Source organism: Mauremys reevesii, linkage group 10 (assembly GCF_016161935.1).
Source record: "Mauremys reevesii isolate NIE-2019 linkage group 10, ASM1616193v1, whole genome shotgun sequence".
Classification (NCBI taxonomy): Eukaryota; Metazoa; Chordata; order Testudines; family Geoemydidae; genus Mauremys; species Mauremys reevesii.
In genome coordinates, this window is record NC_052632.1 from 70,520,506 (window position 1) to 70,536,085 (window position 15,580).

The 15,580-nt window shown below is 43.5% G+C and overlaps 1 protein-coding gene across 4 annotated transcripts in view; it reads left to right on the plus strand.

Moving 5' to 3' along the window:
* LMTK2 (lemur tyrosine kinase 2) overlaps positions 1-15,580 on the plus strand; it is an 81,532-nt gene that overhangs the window by 49,595 nt on the left and 16,357 nt on the right. For all 4 annotated transcript variants that reach the window (XR_005585373.1, XM_039490963.1, XM_039490964.1 and 1 more), the window contains one exon: positions 7,757-7,841. Coding sequence is in view for 3 of the 4 variants with exons in the window: in XM_039490963.1 (XP_039346897.1) it covers positions 7,757-7,841 (85 nt within the window). In the remaining variant the exon portion in view is untranslated. The remainder of the gene's footprint in view (positions 1-7,756; positions 7,842-15,580) is intronic.

Consider the following 15,580-nt stretch of genomic DNA (forward strand, 5'->3'; position numbering starts at 1 on the left):
AAAATAGAACACACAGCATCCATTTTTCAGATAAGGTAGTCAGGTGCCAAAGGCATGTGTATATTTGGATACTTTAACAGAGCTTTTGGTTCAGTCTCTTCAGCATCCCAAGTAGTGCTTACACTGTGGATTTTCATGACTGGGATGGTGGGAGAGCACACAATGAATTATTTAGTATTTACATGTTAATACTTTATTTTAGTTTGGTAGTACCAGTGGTAGATCCAAAAAGTATAATGCTCCCAAAACCTTTCTGGGAGGTATTACTGATCCTCAGGCTGAGCTGACTCTCAGTATTCTTTGCTTGCAAGAACTTTAAAAAATTAAGGGTCATGATTGCTTCAGTTTAGAGGGTGCGGAGAAATAACTTGGCACCAGAATATTTTGAAGATGTGTATATGCAGCAAAACATATTTTCCTGGTTTGTTCCAAAACTGGAATACTTCTAATAGGAATTTCCATTTATTCTAATGTTTGTTCCCAGGGTTTGTACTGTAGTCCTGGTAGTTGTGAGAAGAATATGCATATGTTCATGCATTTTGTTTGGATAACTGGTCATGGTTATCGCAGTTGCTTCAAGGTCATAAGAACCATAAGAACTATCAAGTGAAGAAAAATACTATTTTTAGTGCTCTCCCAATTTCTTACCATCTTCTGGATCCAGTTCAGTAACCAGCCGGGATAGTAATACATTGGAAAAGATAACTAGGATCAGAGGCAGTGACAATGCACTGCCAGTCATAAGTGGTGCAAGGCTTAAGTCAGGATGAATCGTGTCAAGGCCTAGTAACTTAGGTTAAGCCAAACACCTGTCCGGTGTTTAATAAACAGCATCCTGTCCTAGTAGGACTAATATAGAAACTAAGTGGCAGGTGGGCATTGTGCTTAGAATTCTTATCTGAACAAACAAGGACAGAAATCAAGAACTTAAATGATAAGCTGGCCATCACCACCATCTCTTATCTATTCAAATCTGTCCACCTTGCACAATCTCAACAAGACAGCCAGTTGATTGAGACAAATGGTCCTCCCAGATGAATGGTAATTTAGCTGGCAGGTCATTTAACAGATTTGCATCATCTGGAGATCTGTCACTAGACCTGTTCTTAACCTGGGTACAAGATTGTCCAGAGGTGTGTTGTGTTTTTTTGTTTGTTTGTTTGTTGTTTTTTTTTGCAGTAGTTGCTGCAAGCCATTGATGTTAACAATAGTTTATCTAGTGAGGTATTCAGTCTGAGATATTTTTCCTTTTCCCAGCTGGACTTATTCTGTTGGTTCCCAGAAAGAGCCATAATATTAGTGGGATTCCATTTTCAGATTGTAGCCCTGGTTATGAAGTATTCTTGCAATGTAACTGCATGTCTCAGTGCAAAAGAAAGACCTGTAGTCCAACTTTCCTTGTTTTCTTAACAACTTTTCCCACCAGAAAGATTTATGATGATCATTTCAAAGGTATAATGTATGAAGTAGGGCCAGGAACAAAATGGTGGCATTCCAAATTATTTATTCAATGAAATACTCTGTTGCCACTCCAAGACTTCCTACTAGCTCTGGATAAAGGACTAGCTGTTGAAGATTTTTCTATAATGATCAGTAGCAACGCTGCTAGGACTAATTTTTTCAGAGTTACCTTTAGCCATTGGAGCTGTAGTGGCTGCACTGCTGTGTGGAGATGAAATATGCTCATTGGGATCCTGGAGCTCTTAATATATGATGCATGGAGTCAAGATGCTTGCAAAATACTCAAACCCATTTTATAATAAAGCAAACACAAAGCTAATCAGACCGTATTTAACAGAGTTTGGTTCTTTCAGCTAGGTTCCTTCGCTTCTAAATACTTCCTCTGTCGCAGCTTCAGTCAGACTGAGGCTGTGTCTATACTATAAGCTAGAAGTGTTGTTTCCCCAGCTTGTGTTCACATACTCACTCTAGCTCTCATCAAGCTAACACAAGGATAAGTAGCAGAGGTGGTGGCAGAGGAGTCACAGCTGAATCATGACACACACAAACCTATTTGAAAGTGGTAGGTATGTACTTGGCATAGCCTAGCCAGGCTTCTGCTGATGCTTCCTGTGCTACTGGGGCTATGCTACTATTCATACTTGAGTTAGCTGGATGAGAGCTAGCACAAGTTTAAAGGTAGCCTGAGAGTCCTCTGGTAACAGTTCTATGAAGTGTTTCCCACCATGCACCAGTGGTAAAGGGGTGTACTCTTTCCCAGATAGTGCAAAACACAGAAAAAGGAGAAAATATAAGAGTAGAATTAAGTTGGCAAGTGCCTTCATAGGCAAAGAAAATAGAGAATTCGAATTTTGGGTTACTACTGTCAGGGAAAACTGTACAGGGATATTGCCCAATCCCACAATCCTTATACTGCAAAAATGCAACTAGTTAGCTTGAGACCGATAATATGATGCATTATATTATAGAAGTGTAGGGCTGGAGGGAACCCCAAGAGCTCATCTATCCCATCCACCCTGCACTTTGGCTAACCCGTTCTTAAAAACTTCCATGGGCAGGGATTCCAAAATCTCCCTTGGCAACCTATTGCAGTATTTAACTAAGATACTAGGAGAAACTTTCTAATTATAAGCAAACTTAAATCTCCCTTTCTGCAGTTTGAGCAAATCATTTCTTGTCCTGCCTTCAGTGGACATGGGAAAATAATTGCTTACTGTTCTCTCTGTAACAGTCCTTAACATATTTGAACTCTGTTGTCAGATCCCCCCCCAATAGTCTTCTTTCCTCAAGACTAAACATGCCATGTTTCACTTTTCTGCATAGGTCAGGTTTTCTAAACCTTGTATCATTTTTGTTGCTCTCCTCTGCACCCTCTAATTTGTGCATACCTTTCCTGAAGTGTGATGCCCAGAATTGGACACACTACCTGAGTAAAGGGAATAATTATGTCCCGTGTCTTATGTATGATACTCTGGTTAAAACACCCCAGAATATTAGCTTTTTTCACAACTGCATTTTTTTAGCTCATATTCAATTTGTGATCCACTATGACCCCCAGATTCTTTTCAGCAATGCTACTGCCTACTTAGTTATTCCCCATTTTGTATTTTATGCATTTAATCTTTGCCTTCCTAAGTGTAGTACTTTGCACTTGTCTTTATTTAAGTTCATCTTATTGATTTCAGACTAATTTTCCAATTTGTCAAGGTATTTTGAATTCTAATCCTGCCCTCCAAAGAGCTTGTGACTGTTCCGAGCTTGGTGTCATCCACAAATGTTATCCATTATCCAAGCCATTAATGAAAATATTGAATAATACCAGACCCAGGACAGACCCCTGCGGGACCCCACTAGAAATGTCTTCCCAGTTTGACAGTGAACTGTTGATAACTGTTCAGTGTGGTCTTTCAACCACTGGTACACCCACCTTGTAGTAATTTCATCTAGACCATATTTCACTAGTTTGCTTATGAGAATTTCATGCAGGACTGACAAAAGCCTTACTAAAACCAAGATATATCACCTCACAGCTTCCACCCTCTGTTAAGCCCGTAACCCTGTCAAAGAAGGAAATAGGTTGGTTTGGCATGATTTGCTCTTGACAAATCCATGCTCTTTATTCCTTATAACCCTATTATACCCTAGGCGCATACAAATTGATTGTTTAATGTTATGTTCCAGTATCTTTCCAGGTATTAAGGTTAGGCTGACTAGTCCGTAATTCCCTCGGTCCTCTTTGTTCCCCTTTTTAAAGATAGATACTATGTTTGCCTTTCTCCAGTATGCTGGGACTTTCACCTATCCTCCATGAGTTCTTGAAGATAATTGCTAACAATTCTGAAATTGCTTCTGTTACTGCATTCAGTATCCTAGGATGACTTTCATCATGCCCTGCTGACTTTAATACATATCTTATCTATTCTTAGCCTGTTCTTTCCCAGTTCTAGCTTGTGTTCCTTCCCCCTTGTTGTTAATAGTGAGTTGAGTATCTGTTCACAATTAACTTTTTTAATGAAGATTGAAGCAAAGGCATGCATCTCATCACAATTTGATGGTGATGTGTCTGAGATACTCCAGCAGTGGGGGCAACTGACTTGACCCACTGTATGAAGTTGCAGAATTATATTTGACTTCTGGGCTCAATATTTCTGTCCTTGGAACTGGGAGTATCATTGAGCATTAGCCTGCTAAACCCAGCGTTGTGAGTTCAATCCTTGAGGGGGCCATTTAGGGATCTGGGGCAAAAATCTGTCTGGGGATTGGTCCTGCTTTGAGCAGGGGGTTGGACTAGATGACCTCCTGAGGTTCCTTCCAACCCTGATATTCTATGATTTCTATGTCACTGCTACAATTCCTCCAGCAGGGTAGGAATAGTATTGATGAGCTCCAAAAAAACATCCCTTCCCTCAGCCAAGGAAAGTAGTGGATAAGAAAGGTTTTGTTTTAGAGCAGGGGCTGGAATATAAAAACTAGAGTCCTCAACGGAGGATGAATAGATGATGGCTCTTAAGTCCTCTAAGATTACCTGACAAGTAGAAAGCTTTTATTTTAATCTGTATTTAACAGTTTTGAATAATGACTTATAATAGTACCATCAGTCTTAACTGCCAATATGAGCAATGGTGCTGTAACACAAGAAACAACGGTTTTGCAATTATTCAATGAACAATATTTTTTTGCAAAATGTAGCTAAGTTTAGTAGATAACTGCCTGTGGACCTGCAAGACTGTCATTGCAAATGTTTATTTCTGGCAACACTATCCTGATGCTGTCAGAGTATGTGGTAAAGCTCCAGCATCAGTGATTTTGTTGTTAGTGGTAAATTCAAGCAGCTAGAATTGTATTCTATTAATATTTTCTTCCAGGGTTATTTTCCAGCTATAGTTGCCTGAAATTAGATGGGGAATTTCTTGTTTTATGTGTGTAAATATAAATGCTTAAAATGCATTGACAAGTTGTCTGTCAAGTGATGACATTTGCTAAAGATATTGTCAAAGGGGAACAAGTTCTCCCAGCTTAAAGGTGAAAAATGAAGTGCTAATATTTTTATGTGGAGTCTTTTCCTTCAACTGCTACTGACTTACTATCATTAGCTGGAGCAGCTATAGCTACCTTACTGATCATGTGTACCTGTGATGAATTTTATAATAGAAACTGGATATGAGTAGCGTTGGTGTTTCTCTAAGCTTTTGGGTTTGTTTCTTGTGAGACAACTTCTGTGCACCTCTACTTTTTTCCTTTTTGCTTTGATAAATTGCCTTTTTATGGATAATTAAATTCAATTTATAGCATATTAATATTAACAGGAATTTAAGTGCAACTTAATCATTATGCAGAACATTGATTAGTTCTTATTTGTATAACAAATTTGTGCTTCTATTGAAAACCATTTCAAATGTTTAAATCTAGTATCTAAAACCTAAATTATTTGTATCTTCAGTTTTGACAGGAACTGTTACTGTGGCAGAAATGAAATGTTAGGTGTGTCAAGTAAGAGGGTTCTTTTAGATAGGGTAGAAGAACTGAGAACTCATATGATGCACAACTTGCTGTCAGTGGCATAAAATGATTGAACATACATTATTACAAACAGCTTTGTGGAGGGTGAGCATTTTTTTAAGAGCATGCATAATTACAGGTGACCACAAGGGGGTAGTAACTGCTGCATTTTGAACTTTGTTTATAATGCTCAACAAAGTGAGTTCATTACTTTTTATTGTCCGGCTATACTGAAAGAAAGACAGGAGACGTTTGATATGTTTTTTAATCAGGCCGCAACTTTATTATTAGATGTCTGGGACTGTCTGGCAGATAAAAGTGTGCAGCGTGGTAACACCATGTTCATTCAATAACTTCCCTGGTGGGGGAGAGTTCTGCCAGGCGCCCCGAACCCCACCCCTTTTTCCATCCAGGTGCCCCAGCCAATCCAGTGCTGGGACCTTATCATCCACCCCCCTCATAGGAGGATTAAGGTGGGTGATAAGAAAGGAGAGTTGGGGTTCCTATGATTGGTACAGTAGGGAGCCAACTTCCCCTCGGTTCCATTCCTTTAATCAACACCTCCTTTTTAAGTCCTTTACCAAGCCATTTCTCCAGTCACTGTATACCTTCCCCATGGAGTACCTGCACTGAACATCCACCCCACCTACACAATGAGTTGTGACATATCGCCTAACTCCCTTCATGCCACATGTCAACAAAGCCCTTCCCAAACTCGCTGTAGGGAAGGTGAAAACCCCCCAAATCTACCTAGGTCAATCTAGTGGTAAGGGAAAAATTCCTTCCCAGCTCCTCTAAAAAGGGGCAGCTACTGCAGTGCCCACAGCAGGCCTAGACCAAACCTGGTATTTCAGCACCTAAAGGGGAAGGAGCATGGGTGCTGCCTCAGCCTGCTCTGTGTAAAAGGGGGCTTGACTGCATGGGCAGCCCCTTTTAAACTCTTCCACCCATCCGGATTCCAGGGGATGAATCAGTGTTTTCCCCTGTCTCCTTTTGCAGCAGTTTGACCTCTTGTCCCGCACCCAAGCCTTAAAGCACTGTTCCTTTCATTCTGCCAGCCAAATTCCCTGCCTCCCTGCTTAAAGGAGCAGTGCGGTCATTTTCAGCAACTCATGTTAGAAAGTTTATCATACTATTAGATGATGGTAGATTTAATCACACTGATCATTCATTATTGGAAATCCTGGCATTTATTTTTAGTTTGGCACAGTGTGTTGTCACTTCCTAATATTCTGAGATTTGAATGACGTGTTTTGTCTCTAGATTTGTCACATTCAAATGTGTTCAGATACTTCTGATACCTAAAATACATTGAGAAGGGCTATCACTTAAGAGCATGCTTTGAAATGACTGTCGTTGTGTGCTAATAAACATGGCCCACATTTGTGATTGAATAGATATTTTTTCCCCCAACCAGTAGCTGTGGGAACCTTCAAAGTAGCCATGTGGTTGGTAGATTTTAATTTTTTTTGGTAGAATGGCTTTAAAATTTCTTGGAGGAAAAAAAACCATTGATGGCAAAATATTCATCTTTTGGAATTACAGAAACAAGAAAATAAATTCATCTCAGGATTGCTCAGACTTCTAATACCTTATCTTCATGCACAGGGCATGATGACAAATTCAGGTTGTGACAGCACAATTCAACCACAACCTCCCCTGTGTATAAGGTACATAGTGCTAGTGCCTGGTCAGTGACAGATTATAGAATGCTCTGATTGAGAGTATTCCCTCTGCAGCCTCCTCCATTGGGAGGAGTCCTTAGCAGGCACTGGGGGATATCACCAAATGCCTTTCCTTTGGTGAATGCTCTGGGAGGTATGGTGAGGTGGGCTGGCATAAGGAGGAGTCATTTGTAGCTCCATGTACCACAAAAGTATATCTGGTCCAATAAGTCTGTTAATACCTACTCTTTATAAAGAGAGATGGATAGCTACTTAGTACATCAGCTGTTAAATTTACACCTCTAGAAGAATGATTGACAGAAGCATAAATGATCTCTACTGTTGCAGTGCAACATAATGTGATCTTTTGTTGGCTTGTGTGGCTTCTGAAATGCATTGAAAATGTAAACAAGAATAGTTCTGAAAAAAGGCATGAAAATATACTTTTTGTGATTGCATTTTCTGTAGATTTTTGTGCATTTAACATCATAATTGGTCTTTAAGCTCTGGTGTAGTCTAATGCTAAATTTAATTTCGTTACTTTAGCCAAGTTATTGATTTTTCTCTCAAACTTGTATTAAATATCCTTTTGTCTTGTTTTTGTTCTCATTACTGTACTCTTTGTTTTCCAGTGATTTAGCCTTAAGGAATTGCTTTCTTACATCAGATTTAAATGTAAAAGTAGGAGATTATGGAATAGGATTCAGTAGATACAAGGTAAGTCAATGTATCTGTTTTCTTTGCCTAAATCAATTTTAAAGAGATTCAGAGCAGCTTAAAATTTAAATATATCAAATGTATTTGGACTAAACACATTAAGGTTACAAACCAGTATTTTATGGGATCACTGCTTTTATGGGGTTATGATTTTGATCAGTTGCTTTACAAATTAGCTAGTTGGTTTTCATATAAGTACAGGATGTATAAAACTTAACTGAATGTTAACACAAGGACATCGCTTATTAGAGAACTGATGAGTGGATAAAGAGTTCTTAACATGACTAAACTGTGATTGTGAAATGCACAGGGAGATGAGGCTACAAAACCAAAAAACCCAGTAATAATGGGGGATTTCAGCTAACCCCATATTGACTGGGTACGTGTCACCTCAGGACAGGATGCAGAGATAAAATTTCTAGACACTGTTGATGACTGCTTCTTAAAGCAGTTAGTTTTGGAACCCACAAGGGGAGAGGCAAGTCTTAATTTAGTTTTAAGTGGAGCACAGAATCTGGTCCAAAGGTAAATATAGCTGAACCACTTGGTAATAATGACCACAATGTAATCAAATGCAACATCCTTGAAGGGGGGGAAAGACCAAAGAAACATTTAACTTCAAGGGGAACTACACAAAAATGAGGGCGCTAGTTAAAATGCAACTAAAAGGAGCTGTCATGAGTGAAATGCCTGCAAACTGCATGAAAACTATTTATTTAAAACACCATAATAGAGGCTCAGACTAAATGTATACCCCAATTACAACGAAAAAAAAAATTGAAGGCCAGAAAAATGCCACCATGGCTAAAAAGCAGAGTAAAAGAGATGGTTAGAGGCAAAAATGCATCCTTTAAAAACTGGAAGTCAAATCCTACTGAGGAAAATGGAAAGGAGCATAAACTCTGGCAAGTCAAGTCTAAATGTATAGATAGGCAGGCCAAAAAAGAATGTGAAAAGCAACCAGTAAAAGACACATGAACTAACAGCAAAAAAAATTAAGTACATAAGAAGCAGGAAGACTGCCAAACAATCAGTGGGAGTTGCTGGCTGACTTAGGCCTTGTCTACACTACAAGACTATTTCGAGTCTACTTAAGTCGAATTTGTGGATTCGAGACCTTGAAAGTCGATTTGTGTGTCCACAGTAAAGAAAGACATTCTGAGTCCACAGTCCATTACAGGGCCGCATCGACTCGAGAGCGCACTGTGGGTGCACTGTCACAGTTCCCGCAGTCCCCTGCCCATTGGAATGCTGGGTAGAATGCCCAGCCCCCCCTGCTGCTGGGGGGGAATGTGTCGGCTTTGGTTTGGGGGGCTGATTGAACCATCAATCCGCCCTCCACTCCCTCCTCCCCCTCCTCCTGCGCAAAGCGGCAATCTCTGCTTCTTTCTGGTCAGTGATAAGCGATAGCCATCCACATCACATGCAGCATGCCGCTGCTCTCTATCATCTTTCCTCCTCCTCCTCATCCACCTTCTCCACCACCAGCTGCTGTCTGCTGCGCTGGCTTTGGGCTCAATGGTGCTGCAAGGACTGGGGCAATAGGGGATTACCAACATGAATGTCGGGTGGTCGGGTGTAAGGTTCGGGTGTCGCGGTGGTGTTCTCATGAACTGTGTGGAAGGGGAGGCCTTTCAGAGGAGTCTCTCTCCGAACTGTGGGGAAATACATGGGGATAGTCATCCTGGATGTGCAAGCCATCTACCATGACCCCCTGCTCCTGCACTTGCCACTTGCTCATGAACCCTACAGAGTGACAAACTCAGCTAAACCAGCGATCAGCAGCGCCCAGCGAGCGAGCTGCTGTCAGGCTTTTTGTGGCAGGTCACTTTTTCTACTGCTCTGTTTTACTGCCCAGTTACTGCTGACTCCCCTCTTCCTCTGATCCTCTCTCCACCCCGCCCACCACTTCCCCCACACATCTTCAAAAAATGTGTACAAACAAAATACATTTAAGGCTTTACACTGTGGCTTTCTTTATTTATGACTACTTTGACTTTGATGGGAAGACTGTGTTGGTGGGAGAAATGGTGTGTTGCTGTGTGTAGAAACGCAAGAAACTCCTCTAAACTCAGAAATGACGCCTTCACAGCTCCTGCAGCTTTTTCTGCGTGCCCTCATCTCTCTTTTTTCGAATTCTGTGTGGGAGGGATTCTGGAGGAGGAGAGGAGGATGGACTGTGGTCCTCTGCTGCGACCTGGACTCAGCACTCCAGGAGACCGCCTGTAGTCGCCAGATCAGGACAACGCCTCCCCCCCTGCACACTCTCCCCGCCCGCACCACCCAGAACCTGGAAACCACCTCCCACTACCACATGCACCTGCTGCTGGTCTGCTGACGTGACTGTCTTGTGTTCTGTCTGTACTGTGCGGTCTGGCCTGCCCTAAGCCCTGTGTGTAATTAAACTATTCAAATTCTCTCGCCCAATCAACACAGTTTTGAAAAAAAAACATTCAAACACAGTTAATGCAAAGTAAAAATATTACTGAAGTATTAAGGATTGTGACTTGTTATTACTTGGAATGTGACTAGTGGGGATGGACAAGGGATTGGCACTAAATGTAGGGTGCACTGTGGAGGAGCAGGTGCTGAGCATGGTGCAGCTGGCTGATTGGGTTGACCTCCTGGGGGGTGAGGGGTGGGGGTGGGCGGTGGGTCGGGGGCATGGGGGGCAGGGGGGGTGGTTGAGTGGAGGGTGTGCAGGGGGGGTCCTGCAGAACAGCCACACCGCTCGCGGAGCTGGGCTCTGCCTGAGCTTGTCCACAAGGCCTCACTGTCCCCAAGCTGCGTTCCTCTCGCTCCCTGTGTGCTCTCTGCGCCTGCTGGAGACGTGCTCGCCCACTGGTCTGGGCTGGTCCCTCTTGTGGCTGGCCTGCAGCTGGAGGCAGCCACCCAGCCCATCTGATGCTCTTGTCTCTTGTTTCTTTCTTTCTTTTCCTACCTTTTCTTTGGCTTGTCTGGGTTGTCTTTGATCAGGGCTGCTGTCTGCTGTGAGATCTGTGTAGAAAAAGTGTGAGCATTGGGCTGTGCGTGAATATTTTATGAATTCTCTGTGAATTCTGTGTTAGGCTGTGAATTGTGCCTGTTGGTGTTGAATTCTGTTTGGAAATGTCTGGATAAATTGTGTTCATTCCCATTCTCCTGTCCAAAGCAACGCAGACAATCTTATCGGGCCCGCAAGAAATCGTGCCCTTTGCCGCTGCCACAGCCGCAACAACACCATGGACCTTGCCTTTTTTTTTTTGCCTGTGCCTTTGGTTTAGTATTAGTGTATGCTGACATGATGCTGTGCAGCGCCACCAGATGCAGCATTTTTGCGCTTGCATGCACACTGCAGCACGCTGCAAGCATACCATGCAGGCATACATACCCGCAAACCATACCATGGTAATAAGATGCTATGTATTAAGCATACTATGATTACCTGTCCTTGTTGGTATTGGTAATGTGGTGGTATAAGTGCCCCTGGGGGCAAATTGCACAGCAATGAAAGCCGAACAATCCTCAATCCTCAATTGGTATCTAAAAATAGAATCAGTATTCCTAAAATAGAAATAGAATCTCTGTATCTCCCTCCTTAATCAGAGATGGGCAGATAGAAGAGCCTTGCACTGAATAACCTGTGAATATAATTGAGAAACTGAATGATAGTGACAGTGGGTGATAAAGAACAACCCCATGGCTCATGGCCTTCCTGCTGGGTTCCTGGGCTACCATCACATCATCCCACCACTTGTGTGATGAGAGTATAAAGTCCACTGATAAGACAAAGACACAGGTTTGTGAGAGTGAGAAGGAAGAAGAAAGCAGAGCTGCAATGATAGTCCAGGCAGGACAGTAATATGAGTGAGAAAGGAGGTGGAGTGTCTGGTGGCCTGCTGGAATCATGCAAATAGCTTCTTTCTTCATTGAAGGGGGGGGCTGATGAAGCTCAGCCCCTGTTGCTATGATGAAGACGGTTTGACAGCATACTGCACCATCTACCAATGAAAAAAGCAGGCCATCGCTTGAATCGATGGGTACTGATGCCCACGCATGGTTGCCCAGTCTTTACACACCACCAGCTGCCCAATGGGCTGCACTGCATGATATCGGCAATGGGGCACCGTACCAATGCCATGGAGTGGGGAGTGAGATGTCGGTTGTTTGGTGCCGCGCAGCATGCATCGGCATTCACAGCATTCACGTCGGATCTGAGTGACATGTCAGTCAACACAGGACCGCTTACCTTCTTGGGGGGGGGCGGGGCATGTACGGAGGGGTATGCCCTGAGCCTGCCTGACACTGTGTTAGACCAGAGAACCTCCGTGGTCTGGCTCAGCCCCAAGAAATGTTAGAGGAGACAGCAGAAACTGTGGGAGCCCTTGTGGTTCCATTCTCCCTCCATCCCTGAGCGATGATCATTTTGCTTTTTGGCTTCTTCGTGCTTTATTTGGCTTCTGAGACTGTGCTGAGCACGCTGAGTCTGGAGATTTTTTGCATACTTTGACCACCAGGCGAATTACAGTGTGGCTACAAATATACGATGCAGGAGTCTCCCGATGCAGGACTGCCCTGGCGTCAGATTGATGGAGATAGAGAGCCATGCTACGGAGCGAGAACGTACGTACGGAGAGGCCCCGAGATGCCAGAGATGAGGCAGTGCGCATGAGGAGTTGATGAAAAGTTCTCATGAAAGCACCCGCCAAGAAAAGCTGTGTTGCCAAGGTGCAGCACCTGCACCAGGAACCTCCTGCTGATGCTGAGCCCCTGTCCAGCAGCTCTGATGAGGGAGAGCCTTCTGTTCTATCCTATCTGGACCCCTATTTTCTCTATATAGACTTACCTTTTCCCTCCTCATTAATAATAAAGGTTTAATAATAAAAGTAAACATGCACTTTCACTGCTCTGATTCAGGATCCGGTTCATGGCCGGGTGATTCGGGTTTCTATGTTGGTTACCTGGAAGGTAGGTCCTGATGACGGTGATGCTTCTTGAAACGCGCTCCTCGCTCTCGCCTGCCTCGCCCTTCACAAACCTCCTCTCATCCCCGTCCGTTCCTCAACATCCTGTCCGTCCCGTCCTCTCCACTGTCCATCATCACTGTCCATGTCACTGGCTGGGCCCGTGGTGCGCGGCCACTGCGGCCGCGCTTTGATTTCCGTTTTCACCCTTTGGGTCCTTGATTGATTTTCCTCGCGCCCGTGGTCCGCTGATTTTTGCTCTCATCATGGCTCTTGGGAGGGCTTCTCTTAGGTGGGTCATTGCACAAGCTGCCGCAGCCCAAAGCACAGACTCTGGAGACACACACCAATCGACAACTCAGTTTATTTGTGGTCCCGGTTCCCCTCCGCTGGACTCCTGTGATTTCTACTCTGGCCTGGCTCTCTTGCTGCCGAGCTTTGTCCTGCTGAGCTTGCCGCAACCACAAAATGAGATTCTCTTTTCCAAGAGAAGAAATTGGTCCAAATTTCTGTCCCTGGAGAGTGTTCCTTTGCTGCGGTGAGGCTGGTCAGGAGCATCGGCCGTCCAAAAAACTGCCGGTCTGCTCAGGAGCTGCTGCGTGGGTGTGCGCTACGAGTCGATCACCGTCGCTCCTAGGCGACATCAGCCCTCACACAGCGCCGGCCAGCCATAGCACACCAGTCAGCACTAGTACCAACCTAACCAGTAAATGTACCAAATTATGGACTCCGAGCCACGGTTCTTGTGGTTAAAATCCCGTGTCGAAGTTAGACCGTTAGAGTTAAGGTACTAATGAGCACTCAAGAAAGACATGGCCATTGCAGAGAAGCTAAATGAATTCTTTGCATTTGTCTTCACTGCAGAGGATGTGAGGAAGATTCCTATGCCTAAGCCATTCTTTTTCGGTGAGAAATCTGAGGAACTGTCCCAGATTGAGGTGTCAGTAGAGGAGGCTTTGGAACAAATTGATAAATTAAACAGTAATAAGTCACCAGGACCAAATGGTATTCATCCAAGAGTTCTGAAGGAACTCAAATGTGAAATTGCAGAACTAACTGTGTACTGGATGACTGGAGGAACGTGTGACAAAGTTCCTCCTCTGCCTTTTGGGGGTCCTGTGCTTATTGGCGGATTTGCTCGCCTCAGAGATTCATGGCAGCCCTCAGTTCGGCCACTTTTGCTAATGGCTCAAACCTGCCGTTCACTCGGCTAACCTCATCACTGGCCAGCGTGGGGAAAAGAAAGGAGAACAATCCCCACGGTCTCTGCTGATCCACCTAGTGGGTTAGGGGACAGACCAGGGACCTTCTCTTCTGGTGGGACCCACAGTCCAGGTCAACTCCTCTATATCCAATATGGGGGAGTGGGATGGTGGGAACCCGGGCCCACCCTCTACTCCGGGTTCCAGCCCAGAGCCCTGTGGATCACAGCTGTCTACAGTGTTTCTTGTAACAGCTCTGTGACACCTACAACTCCCTGGCCTCCTCCCCCTTCTTTATCCTTACCACAGGACCTTCCTTCTGATGTCAGATAGTGTTTGTACTCCTCAGTCCTCCAGCAGCACGCCCTCTCACTTCCCACTCCTTAGGCACGCCTCACTGACTGAAGTGAGGTCCTTTTAAAACCACATGCCCTGATTAGCCTGCCTGTCTTAATTGATTCTTGTAGCTTCTTAATTGGCTCCAGGTGTCCTAATTAGCCTGCCTTAATTGCTTCCAGCAAGTTCCTGATTGTTCTGGAACTGCCCTTGTTACCTTACTCAGGGAAAAGACCTGCTTAATCTGGGGCTAATATACCTGCCTTCTATCACTCTCCTGTAGCCATCTGGCCCGACCTTGTCACAAAAGCTAATGAAGCACTAATTTTTAAAAAAGGTTCCTGAGGTGATCTTTGCAATTAGAGCCTTGATTTCAGTACCAGGCAAATTGTTTGAAATTATAGTAAAGAACAGAATTATCAGACACACAGATGAACACGTATGTTGGGGAAGAGTCAGCATGGCTTTTGTGCATTGGGAAATCATGCCTCACCAATCTATTAGAATTCTTTGGGTGGGTCAAGGGTGATCCAGTGGATATAGTTTACTTGGACTTTCAGAAAGCTTTTGAGTAGGTCCAACACCAAAGGCTCTTAAGTAGAGTAATCAGTCATGGGATAAGAGGAAAGGTCCTCTTGTGGATCAGTAACTGGTTAAATGATAGGAAACAAAGGGTAGGAATAAATGCTCAGTTGTCACACTCGAAAGTGGTAAATAGCAGGGTCCCCATTGGTCCCTGTACAGATCCATGGCTGTTCAACATATTCAAATGATCTGGACAAAGGGATAAACAGTGAGGTGGCAAAGTTTGCAGGTCATACTAAATTACTCAAAGTAGTTAAGTCCTATCTGCCTGCTTGACTGCAAAGAGTTACAAAGGGATCTCACAAAATTGGCTGACTCAGCAACAAAATGGCAGATGAAATTCAGTGTTGATAAGTGGAAAGTAATGCACATTGGGGAAAAAAAAATCCCACCGATCCATAGAACACACCATTTTATAACGTGACTGTTACCACTCAAGAAAGAGAGCTTGGAGTCGTCATTGATAGTTCTCTGAAAACATCTGCTTAATGTGAAGTGATAGTCAAATAAGCTGTAAAATAAACAATGCTAGGAACCATTAGAAAAGGAATTGATAATAAGACAGAAAACATCATAACACCACTATATAAAACTGTGGTACACCCACACTTTGAATACTACATGTAGTTCTGATCACCTCATCTCAAAAAAGACTTATTAAAATTAGAAAAGA